General features: G+C 33.7%; 1 protein-coding gene across 1 annotated transcript; it reads right to left on the bottom strand.

The window, feature by feature from the left end:
- Window positions 1-6,109: 6,109 nt before the first annotated feature.
- LOC142352872 (cytoplasmic tRNA 2-thiolation protein 1-like) lies at window positions 6,110-11,778 on the bottom strand. Its single transcript, XM_075405027.1, has 5 exons — window positions 11,634-11,778; window positions 11,087-11,218; window positions 7,511-7,691; window positions 7,044-7,182; window positions 6,110-6,737 (listed from the first exon to the last, which is right to left on the bottom strand). Exons 1-5 carry the CDS (start codon window positions 11,776-11,778, stop codon window positions 6,195-6,197), a joined length of 1,140 nt encoding a protein of 379 aa, XP_075261142.1. The 3' UTR covers window positions 6,110-6,194.
- Between the last annotated feature and the right edge of the window lie 1,513 nt (window positions 11,779-13,291).

The following is a 13,291-nucleotide window of genomic DNA, read 5'->3' as shown; positions in this document are numbered from 1 at the left end:
CTCCGTCAAAACAACTTTTAAAAAACTACTGCCTAAAGAAAGTTCTCGAGAATTAAAAAAAATAAAAAACGAAACATTTAACCCCAGAAACCAACCGAAGAAGGACAACAAAAAACAGAAAAATTTAATACTCTTTATTTACAAGAGAAGTGCACATAGAGAAGAGAAATGTTCTTTAAACAAATCGGGACCACCGAAGTATTCAAGCAACAATAAGAAAGACAGAGAAGGAAGAAAACTCAAAAATGTAAAAAATAGTTACAAAAAAGTTACAAGTTGGCCTATTCTTTGTCAAAATTCGAACTTAAATTACTATTTAATGCCAGATGAATTGTGATCAATTGATAACTCCGAGCAATAGACGTCTTTCCAGTTCTTAAAAACGCCGTAAAACAAAATAAGGGTCAAAAAGTAGCAAAACTGCCTAAAATTCAACAAAACAGCTCAAAAGTAGCTAAAAATTTGTGCTCATAACCAAACACCTTCAGATCACTGTAAAGCAATCATAAAACAATCCATTCAAACCTCTTAACCAAAAAAATAGATAAAATTTGAAAAACTACTTGAAAATAAGTACGTGATCAGAAAAAATATGCGACCTTATAGGAAAATTTATCATACCTCTGTTTCTCGCTCTCTCGAAAACAATATGAGCAAAAAAACACTCTCTTTTCGTTCCACTCTTCGATTTTGTTCAACGACCAAAACAAACAACTGCAAATTTTTCCACGCGTTTCTTTGCCGGCTTCAAAATCCACTCCAAAAAAATTACCAAATAAACCAGTCTTTCAGATAACAGGTTTCTGATGACAGTTAACATCAAAAAAGATAATACAAATATCCTAATTGAAAAAAAAAATAAAATATAAGCTAAAAAGTAAAATAAATAAAAAAATTACGAATATTCATTTATGTTTTCAATTTGCACAAGTACGGATACAAACAATTTCTGTAACAATTTTATAAAATTTTTTTCCATTTCTTGATGCTTGGTACCAAAGAACTTGTATTAATTTGTAATAGAAACTGCACACGAGCATTAGGCTCAAATTCAGTTATAAGTCTAGCAACAGACCAAAAAATTGCCAAAACTCAAACCGAAAATCAGTTCTTTCAAATCGAAAACAAATCCTTCAAATTAGCACATCACATTCAATTTTTAAACACCTTCCAAAAGTCATAAAAAAACCTGAAAACTACAACTTCAGTCTAAATTAACCTCTTAGAAAACAGAAAATAAAAAATATCTTAAAAAAAAAGATTGTAAAAGTCGCACGTGAACCAAAAAACTCGCTTGCGTATGAAGACAACATTCATTGAATTGCAAAAAGACAGAGCACAAATATGATCCCACTCTTGAATTGTAAAAAAGACAGCACATCAATTTAATCCCGATTGTAAAAAGACAGAGCAACAATCGAATCCAAATCTTGGATTGTATAAAAGAAGCGCAATAAAAGCTTGCGGAGAAGACGAGGGCGGCTATTAAACATAAAAAGAAAATATACCAAACTTTTCTCAAATATATGTATTCTAATTCTTGCCAGCTGGTGACCAAGAATGAGATTCAATTTTCCCGTGCAATACTAAGTTCAAGACTCATTACCAGAAACAAGTCCTGACGTAAAATTCAAAGAATTTTCATTGACTAAACGTAAAACTAGACCTAGCACGGATTATAGGTGATAAAAACATCAGATAAAAAAAACAGAAAATCAATGTAAAAATGCAAGAAAATCAAGGTAAATGAAAACAAAAAACCTGTACCGAGAAAATAAAATTCGGTTCAAACAAAAAAACTAGGTCTAAAATGAACTATGAATGGATTGGGAAAATCATTTAGAAAAAAATCCGATCCAAAAAATCGAAAAAACAGTAAAAATCAAAGTGAAATTGCCGCATGTGAACAAAAAACCACTAACGAGAAAGCGAATTTTTGTTCAAACAACGTATTCTCACTCTACTTTGAAATTAAAGCAGAAAAATTTTACGCCACAAAACCACTCGCTTTATCGCTTCACTTCCTGTTTCGGCGTGACCAAAATCACTGCTCCAATTTGACTTCAAAAATCATGAAAATCATGAACAGATCTTAAAAAAAACATAACCAGAAGAATTCCGGTATAGAATCGAAGTGCAAATGCACTTAAACGACATCCAAGTACTCGTCAGACAAAACGCGCCTCCACTAAAATATGATAATCTTGAAACCAAAACCATTAATGCAAAAGTAAAAACAAGAAAATCAAATGTGTTAAAATATGATTAATAAAAATCTGATCACATTTTGTCATATATTGAGATGCCGAAATAATCGCTGCAAAATTACTTCATCAAAACCACTAGTACCTGCCAAAAACACTTATGGGAATTTTCAAAAAAAATACCTGAAGTCAAATCATTAAACAGAAAGCTCATAAACCCAAAAAAAAATCCTTTCACCCAATAGGGTATCCAGACGCTCACAAAATAATTGGCAATTCATAATAGGCTTAAAAACTGGTCTAAAAAGAGAGAAAAAAACGAAAAACTGCAAATAAAGGAAAAATAGTTTCAATTTTTGTCAATTTTGTCATATTTCTCTACAAAAAATGCGTCATATCCACAAAACTGTAACCAATTGTTATCAAAATATTGCTCAAGTAATATCGGTCTTTTCAGTACCCAATTGAGGCAGTTAAACAAAACAATCGTCAAAAAATGGCAAAAATTAGCCAAAAAACAAAGCAAAATACAAAATAAAAACGTCCGAATTAGCATAAAAATCAGATGAATTTTCAGAAAACCTTAAAACGACAACCAAAACCAGCCTAAATTTAAAACAAAATCATAAACAAACCTCTTCACCAAAAAAAGTAAAAAAACTGCTTTAAAACGCCGCACGTGAAAATTTTGCTCCCTTACAGAATTTATTTCACACCTCAATTGCTCGCTCCCTAGGAAACAGCGATATGAACAGAAACCACTCTCTTTTCGCTCCACTCTTCATTTTGTTTAGCAACAAAATCACTCCAAATTTTTTCACGTGTTTCATTTCCTGCTTCAAAATTCACTCCGGAAAATTGATTAAAACATAGCCCGAAGAATTCCGGAAACAACTCGAAGTGGAAATCCTTTTAAACGCCATTCAACTACTCATAAGACAAAACGTGCCTCCACTAATTTATAATTATCTTGAAACAAGACCACAAAACAAAAAATTAAAAACCAGAAAATCAAATCTGTTAAAATATGATTAAAAAATCTGATCAAATTTTCTAATAAATTGAGATCACAAAATACCTAATTCTGCGAAAATTAGTTGATCAAAACAACAAGTACTTACTAAAACTGAATATGTGAACTTTTAAAGAATACTTGGGGCCAAATTATGAAAAAAAAGCTCCCAAAATATCTTGCGCTAAAAAACTGGAAGAAGTTTATAGTTTTTTTAATATTACAAAAGCATATAATTCCAAAGAGAAAATTCTTTCAGCCAATAGGGTATCCAGATAATCGCAAAAAATTAGGCAAGTCATAATAGGCAAAGAAAATTGTCTGAAAATCACAAAAAAACTAAAAACAGAAAAAAACGAAAAATAGTTTTTTCTTGTCAATTTTCGCCATTTTTTGTCATATATCTTGTTTAAAAAATCATTCATATCCACAAAACTGTAAACAAATGTTATCTAAATTTTTCTCAAATAGAAGGGGTCTTTTCAATGCCCATTGGAGCCAGTAAAACAAAACAATCGCCAAAAAAACGCAAAAAGTAGCCCGAAAATCACCAAAATATATGAAAAACCTCCGAATTAGCATAAAATTTATATGAATTTCCATTAACCTTCAAGCCATTGCCAGATCCAGCCTAAAATTAAAACAAAATCATAATGAAACCTCTTAAACAAAAAAAATGTAAGAAAAACTGCTTGAAAATGCCGCACGTGAAAAAAAAAAATTTTGCGCGCTTACAGAATTTTTTTCACACCTATTTCTCGCCCTCTGGAAAATAGCGATATGAACAAAAAAACCATTTTCTTTTGGGTCCACTCTTCATTTAGTTCAGCATACAAATCACTCAAACTTTTTACCACTCGAAGAGGAGTATTGGGGAAGTCCTTTTTTTAATCAATTTTAATGGAGTGATTTTTGAAGCGGGAAATGAAACGCGTGAAAAAAATGGAGTGATTTTGGTGCTGAACAAAAGTGAAGAGCTGAGCGAAAAGAGAGTAGTTTTTGTGCATAGCGCAGTTTTTGAGAGAGCGATAAATTGATGTGTAAAAAAAATTCTCTAAGCGAGCGAAATTTTTTTGTTCACGTGAGGAATTTTAAAGCAATTTTTTTCATTTATTTTCATTAAGAGGTTTGGTTATGATTTTGTTTTAATTTTAGGCTGTTTCCGATAGTGGTTTGAAGGTTTCTTGAAATTCATATGAATCTTATGCTAATTCGGAGGTTTTTATTGTATTTTGCTGATTCTCGGGCTAATTTTTGCGTTTCTTTTGCTTTTCTGGTTCAAATGGGTATTCAAGAAACCCCTTCTACTTGAGCAATATTATGATAACAAATTGTTAAAGTTTTAGGGCAAGAATCATTTTTTTGTTGAAAAATATGACAAAAAGGCGAAAATTGGAGCTATTTTTCTTAATTTTTTGCTGTTTTTCGTTTTTTTTCTGATTTTTAGACAAGTTTCTTTGCCTATTATGACTTGCCTATTGTTTTGCGAGCATCTGGATACGCTATTGTCCGAAGGGAATTTTTCTTTGGATTTATATGTTTTTTGAATTATTAAAAAATTTAGTAACTTTTGCCAGTTTTTCAGTGAAGTTGTTTTCAAAAGCTTTTTTGTTTCATAATTTAGCCTAAAGTATTTTTTTCAAAATTCAAATAAGTGGTTTTTGTAAGTACTAGTTGTTTTGATGCAGTTATTTTGGCAGAGATAGTTTTTCGGAATCTCAATTTATAACAAAATTTGATCAGATTTTTTATGATATCTGAACAGATTTGATTTTATTGTTTTTACTTTTTTGTTTCATGACTTTGTTTCAAGATAATCATAAATTAGTGAAGGCGCGTTTTGTTTGATGAGTAGTTGGATGGCGTTTAAATGGATTTTCACTTCGAGTCGTTTCCGGAATTCTTCCGGCTATGTTTTAATCAATTTTCCGGAGTGAATTTTGAAGCAAGAAATGAAACACGTGAAAAAATTTGGGTGATTTTATTGCTAAACAAAATGAAGAGTGGAGCGAAAAGAGAGTGGTTTCTGTTCATATCGCTGTTTCCTAGGGAGCGAGAAAATGAGGCGTGAAATAAATTCTGTAAGGGAGCAAAATTTTCACGTGCGGCGTTTTAAAGCAGTTTTTTTACTGTTTCATTTCCCGCTTCAAAATTCACTCCAATAAAATTGATTTGAAAACATAAACCGACAAATGTCGGAAGAATTGCTCTTGAACGACAGGCGAGGCCATTTAATTCAGGGGCTGTAGCCTAGCAAATTATGGGTGCAAAAAATTTTTCCCCCGCCGGGATTCGAACCACTGCCCTCTCGATCCACAGCCACAACTACTAACCACTGCGCTACAGATCACATTCCTCACTTATATGCAACCGAACTTATATTAGCTTTACTTCAGAGCAATAGAGATCACTCAAAAATGAAGAACGAAAGCGTGAAAAAGTCACTTGAGAAGTCAAAGAATGTTCTAGAAGAAAAGCGCAAAACTGTCAAGCGAAAAAATTGCATAAAAAAAGACACACACGTTTACAATAATTGCTATGAACTGCGTTCAAGAGCAATTAAAAAGGACTTCTCCAATACTCCTTTTCGAGTCGTAAAAAAGACAGCGCCCCAATACAATTCAAATTTTTTGAATTGTAAAAAACCAAGAGAAAGCCAATAATAGCCTCAGCTATCGCTTGGCGGCTATTAAAAAGACCAAAAAACTTTACTTTCAAATAGCTTGGCAAAAGAAATTAATGTCTATTTGAATTTTCAATCCATAAATAAAAGTTTGTCTTTGCTTTGCAGCCAGCACCTAATAAGTTAACAACTACTAATGAATAAAATATACACGGCGACAATGTTACTATCCTTTTACGCCCGAGATTCTAAGAATTATTTAAAGACGGATAATGGATCATTTCAATTTTCACAAAATTTTTTGACAGTCGAAATCTAGAGACAAACAAATAGATACAGATGAATAGCCCCTCCATCAAAAATCTATGCTTTGCTTCTTACTATTCTCAGAGTCTCCTGAACCCTTTTCAATATGACCTTGAGCTTCCTTGTTCAGACCAGAAACTGAGGATTTGTTACATTTACAATCATCCCCGCCCGTGCTGTTCTTTCTACAATTTGATTCTTCTTTTATTTCTGGATAATCAGCCAATTGTCTCTGATCACGTGCTTTTCCAACCGCTAATTTGGGCTTTCCTTTATTCAAAGCCTCCAGCAAAACACAAGCTTTACACAGTTTGTTGCTGGCAACAAAACCGCACCGTTCACATGTACCCTGCGTAGGCGTGCATGATGGGGTGTCTACAAATTGCATAGTTTCTCCTGAATATATTATGTCCATGATAACTGACGGCCGAATGCTTTCCAGATCTTTGAGATAGGTTCTTGCGTATCCTCTGTACGCATTTGGAGCATATATACACTCTGTTGAGAAATAGTCGAGTTTCTTGAAATGAGCATACATCACAATTTCTTTTTCATATGTATATTTTAGAGGTTTGCAGCGAGGAATTCCGCCCTAAAACAAAACGCAAAAGTGATCAAACAGGTCACAGAAAATCTTTTTGAATTATTCACGTCAAAGAAAAAGAAATTCGAGCCAATTACGCAATTATAACTCACACTGAACTTTTTGAGCAAATTTCAATTTTAAATAGCAAGCAGAACATGAAAAACTGGCCTGCTTAAATAACTTTACAAACATTGCGGTCAAGTTCATTGTATGCAATGATCAATAAAATGTCGTTAATAAAAAGCAATTTTAATCGGGAAGAGATTAAAAAAGACCCACGAATCAACACAAAAAGAGGAGTGAGAAGGTGACCTTATTTCCAGTAATGACAGCAGAGCATCGTCTCAGTCTGGCCACATCTCCCCTCAACATGTTCATCAGCACAGTCTCTGCTATGTCATCTGCATTGTGTCCTGTCGCAACTTTGTTCACACCAAGTAACATTGCACCCCTATATCACCAAGAGGAGTAGTCAAAAACATTTATAATTCCACTATTAAAAAACGAAAATCCACAGACAGCCATCAATGAAAAAAGTTGATACCAGTAAAAAATGAAAAACATTTATATAGACCGCTTGAATAGAAAACCTGTTCCTATAAAAACACTGAGACCAAAATTACTTGCAAAAACAATTTTAAAATAACCCACGAAATCTACAAACCAAAGAAGCTTTTACTACAAACTATTGAATCAAAATCTGCCTCAACGAATGGCTGCTTTATTTTATCAGTGAAAAGTTTTCCACTCTTATGATTACAAGCATGACTTTCTTTTACCGATCTAATGACTGTCGTCTAAAAACACCACAGAAAGTGCAGTTGTTCTTTCGACCAATGGCCTTCACAATCTTGTCCATTGTCCACCCTTGGTACAAGTCAGCATAGCTCAGGATCTTAAGTGGAATCTCATATTGTTGCTCGTTCCTCTTCACAGTCTCAAGAGAGTCGTCTCTGTATCCTGCAAATTGTTTTCATTGGTTACACTAACATTAATACCAAAATTCTCATCGAAAAGTAAACTGACTTCTTTGGATTTTTACTTCAAAATTTTGATTACAAATTAGCAGTTGGCAACACAGCCATGTTTTATCATAATAATTCAATTACTTTGGTCTCGGAACCTTCATGTTCGAACAATTTCCAATGAGGTGAGACGGATACCAACAACAATCACCGTAAATTATCCAAATTTATAATTGTTTCACAAAAGAATGATCTTGATCGTTTCTTATGGATTAGTACCGACGTTAGTTCTCCAAATCACTTGAAGAGAAACAAGAATTTGGATGCGCATTCTTTCCGTGTCTTTGAAAGCAACGACGCAGACTATAAAACCTCTATAAACTACCATAAATCTGCAAAATTTTCAGAAAACATTTAATTCAGAAAATTTAATTTCTTTGCATTCTGTCTGAACTCCTCATTATTGTTCAATCTGATGGTCGGCTGAAACCTTTGCAGCGTAAAAATTTTTAAGAATTCTTTGTGCCTTGTTATTTTCAAAAATAATGAAAACATTTGTTTCCCGGAAGTCCTTTTTAAGTCTCTAGAAGCAATTGTCATACTTCAGGATAATTATGGCTGTTGTTCGGTCTTGCTCTACATGCAAAAAACATATTTCCACATTTTTTGGAAAATTTTTTTCTCTCTCATTGAGTTATTGGATTTCTAGAATGATGTTGATACAATGCCAAAAATTCTAACTTTCAGAAGCCCTACAACTTGAGAAAACTTCATTCCAATAATCTTCATTTCTTGTTTATAGCTTTTATTTTGTAACCAAGCGTTCTCGCACGAGCGGTACAGATGAGATAGATTTATGCTCGTAATCTGCAACCAACAGGTCGGAATGTAAAGGGGCGAGCAGACGCAGATATCACACGTTTACCAAATGAAAAATTTATAAATTTTTGCAGTTACTGTCCTTAACAGTCTCTGTTTTAATATTTTTAGAGGTTTTGCTGTCGATTTCTGTGTTCACAGAAGAGAAAAAGGAGTTCAGACAGTTGTAATCCACAAAATCCGAGCATGTGCATACGCATGAAGCACAATATAATTTGAAACTCTGTTTCTAACATAACGTACAAGCAGTTCTCAAAAATCAAGCAATGTTAGAATCTCTGATATTGGCAATGACAATGTCATGAATGCCTATAAATATGGTCAGTACAAAAAATGTATTGATTTAATAAAAAAAAGTCAACAAATTTCGGTTGAGAACTGTTGATCAACACTCCTTTAGTTTTTCCCAGAACAAAGAAACCGGGAGCAAAAACTATCTGAAGTGTATTGAAACAGTGCCAGTTGACAACTGTACCTCGAAAAAAGGAACTATTCGTAACTGAGGAATTTACTTATTACTTAACCATGTTTTGACGCAAACTTTTCAGATTGTTTTATGACTGGTTTTCCTTATTCTCCTATAAGTACACCGCTTAGAAGACATTAAAAATCATTCGAGCACCATTAGAGCAATATACTAGATTCTAAGAGTACTGGTAAAATATGTATACTATGTATGTAGTATGCAGACCAGGTATTGTAATATTTAGAAAACTGCTTTTGGATGTACGAAATGATACAAGGCAAAAAGTTTCATATGTACAAAACTGTATAGATTCGGCTTTTTAAACAAAATACTAGGAAGGTAATTTTTTAGAAAAACTTATAATTCATGAACATAGCTGGCAGATCGCCAGCAAATAGCTGCAATAGCTTCGTAGATCTGCAGTCTAAAAAACAGTAAAAAATACAGACCGAAAAATTCGTCTTTTCATTGAAGGCTGATATGTTATATTTTGATTAAAAATCAATATAAGTTTTTGCTGCCTCTATTAGCTGCTCTCAAATAACCTTCATTTAGAGTGACACACACCCATTTGACCTTATCTCTTTGAATTAAAGTAAATAAAAGTCAATTTCCAAGTGAGGAAGTCATTTTTGAGAGTGAGGTAAGTCAAGTGTGACCAAAAACTTAATCACGCAAATGAACAAAATCTCGCTCCATTAAGAGCGAAAAATGACGCCACGCACGCACTTCAGTCGCAATTGCATGAACAAATGAACAAAAAGCAGATTTGAAGTGGTTGTGACGTGATATGGTCGTAACAAAAATCGCGACGACGAAATAAAAAACATAGCAGGACAAGCCCTGACGTACAATTCAAAGAATTTTCATTAACTTAACAGAAAACTAGACCTAGAACGGACTATGAATGGATTGGAAAACCACTAGCGAGAAAGCGAATTTTTGCTGAAACACCGTTTCCTCACTCTACTTTAAAAATAGAGCGCACAAATTTCACGTCGTAAAACCACTCGCTTTTTTGACCCACTTCCTGTTTCGTCGTGGCCAAAATCACTACTCCAATTTGACTTCAAAAATCATGAAAATGTGTGAACAAATCTTTAAAAAAAGACAGCGTCCCAATACAATTCAATTTTTTTGAATTGTAAAAAACCAAGAGAAGGCCAATAATAGCCCCAGCTATCCCTGTGCGGCTATTAAAAAGAATTTGGATGCTTTATTTCGGAAAAATCAGGTCTAGAGTCACTGCTAAGCTAAAAACCACTCGACACTTAAAAATGCAAGTGGTTGGTTTTGTTCTTTAGCACAACACAACGCCAAAAAACTACAAAAATGGACAGCTTGCTGACATTTAATTTGATTACAGCATCACAATGAAACCTATTTTATTTGCCCTCTCAAATTCGAAGTTTGTTATCACCTTGGATATACAAATTACTAATTTCACATGTGTAATCCCACATTGATTGGCCCAACAAAATTGGCAACCAAACCCCCACGGAAGGACAAATCAAGCGCAAGTTAACCATATCACTACACAAAAAGTCAAATTGACGTAGTCAAAACAGTATCTTCTGAGAGTATTCTTCTTATAGGACGGGAAAAGTCATTAGAGTACCATTAGCGCTATGTACCGTTTTGTTCATTACAGTTAGAGTACTGATAAACGATGTAAATAGGTGGTCTAAGTTCATTTTGGCTTTCCATAAAGGCAAATGAAGATAAACGCGTTGGTAGTAAAAAAATATTTCATGAAATTTTAAAGCCTTCAATACTTTAAAATTAACCAAATCTTAGTTTGATCCTGTTTAATTAACAATCGTGTTTAATAAAAAGTTCTTCGGAAACTAAACGAACAACCCTCGATCAATGCCCATATTTGGTGCTTTAATAAAACTCGAAAACTGATCAACCTCCTCTCTCATTGGGTGAAATAAAAAGCTGAGAGTGGTTGTCCCCTCTCATTGGGTTGCAAGAGTTAATTGATGAAAATAAGATTTGTTTCAATCCCCTCTTTTTCAATTAATATTATCAACCAATCAAACCTTGTATGCCTTCGTCAATTGAGAGAAGAAACAGATCCAATCCATAGTCGTGTCTCTCGTTGAGAAGTTTCATCACATACGCCAGAACAGTTGAATCTTTTCCCCCTGAAGCCCCAATCGCAACTTTCTCGCCTGAAAAAAGAAAAACATTAAATTGCAGAAAAAACCATTACATAGTGGATCGAGGAGAGGCATGAAACTACAAAAGTTTGCCTTTAGATTACCCAGAGTAACGATAAATTGCTCCGGCAAAACAGTTGCTCGATAGTTCTGCAAAAATAAAAACAGGTACTTCTCAAAAAAATTTCGTTAAAATATTCGCTCTCTCTATTTGTAACATGAGTTTGTAACATTGCTCTCTCACTGAAACACATTTGCTCTCTCTCTCTTTCTCTCTCTCTCCATTTTTTTCACCAATTTTCGTAAGACAATAAAAAATAAGTTTCTACTGAACTGCGGTTTTGACATTCTGCTAAATTATACTATACAGCTAATATGCGACCACTATCATGGTTCCAACACCAAAGATTGAAGACAGCTGAATAACCTCTTTCAAATAGTTTGTTCACACGAATCGTTCTGTCGACCTCTGCCTCGAACGTGAAGAAGAAACAGGTTTTGCAGAGAGTTGAGCCATTTTTAGGCCGCTTTATAACGGCATTCTCTTTCTTACAACGCGTACACAGAACCATCTGAAACAATTCAAAAACAAATACTAAAGAGAACAGAGTGAAATTGTGATAAATGTAAAATCCAAAACGTGACCAATTCGCACAACTATATCAAACAACATTCTGCGGATACCAAAACGTTATACCAAAATATGAATAAGAAAACGACGGAAATAGAATCTACAAACGCGAAAAACGCATTTCTTCATTCAAGTTCTCACTCAACTATTTAAAGTATTTGTGAGTCCGATTAATTAATTAATTCTATCTTTATAAGTATCCGACTCAACTCTACAACAGGTAGAATCCGATGATTTTCACGGTGCCATTACCAGACATGAAAATATTTTATCAGTCAAACAATCAACAAATTACGTCACGCAGTTATCAACTCAGAGTTAAACAAGGATGAAATAACACACTAGAAAGAAATTCAACAAAAAAAAACAAAAAAAGTAGAAATATAACCGACTAACGTCGGGCGAATTGCTCTCAAACAACGGGCGAGCAGTTGGCTTCGTCAACAGCTAGCCACCGTTTAGTGACCTCAGGCCAATACCTCTTTATCCCGTTTCTGAAGACGAAATTCAAATGGGTCAGACGAAAAATCGGGTAGGCGAAAAATTGCATAAAAGACAAACAGGATTAAAATATTTGCTACAATTTGCATTTGAGAGCAATTAACAATGATTTCCTAAAAAGTGCCTGTTAGATCATTTATGATAAAAAAATATTTCAACTATAACTCATTGATGATGAGGATCAGAGATGATGACATTACGCTACATAACAGAGCTGAATTGCGGCATCAACAAAGAGAGAGAGAGAGAGAGAGAGAGAGAGAGAGAGAGAGAGTGAGAGAGAGAAAGAGATAAACGTGAACGAGAATAAGATGAAAAGGAATCCTAACCGAAAGAGACAGGAAAATCTTCCATGATTGGATTCCACACTGCAACTTCTAGTTCTTAAACCTTGTTAATAAATAAACCATATAGAAAATAAATGAGAAAGGAAAAATTAAAAAATAACTTTTCAACTTTGCAATAAAAAATTCCAAAGCCATTTTTGTCTCGAAAGTTCTTTCAAGTGACCCATCTGCGAGACTTGAAAAAATTTGTTGGCCAGTAATGGTCGTTAAATTCAGAGAAGGACAAAAAACATTGAAAAATTTTGGAAAATTTGCAAATTTTAACAAAATCTTGCTAAAATTCAAGACATTAAAATCTTAGGAACCAATTCATTGTCTCAGAGACTATCCGGTATCCCTGTTTCAAGCCTGAAATAGTTTAACAGGCTCAAAAAAATCCATACACTTCCAACGAAAATTTTCCAAAAATTTGAAAAGTTTAAATTTTATCCAAAAATTACTAAAACTGGAGTCATAAAAAATGTTGATCACCATGGCATTAACTCTAGAAACTCTGCAGCAGCTTATTATCAAACCATGGAGGAGATCCCAGGGCCTCTGTTACCGGGAAAAATTCAAAAATATGAAATTGCAAATATTTTAAAAAATTGCTTGAATTAGTGATAT

The sequence above is a fragment of the Convolutriloba macropyga genome, chromosome 14 (assembly GCF_964194025.1).
Source record: "Convolutriloba macropyga chromosome 14, txConMacr16.3, whole genome shotgun sequence".
NCBI classification, from domain to species: Eukaryota; Metazoa; Xenacoelomorpha; order Acoela; family Convolutidae; genus Convolutriloba; species Convolutriloba macropyga.
Note: the sequence above shows the minus strand (reverse complement) of the source record. Positions and strands in the feature narration are given on the sequence as shown.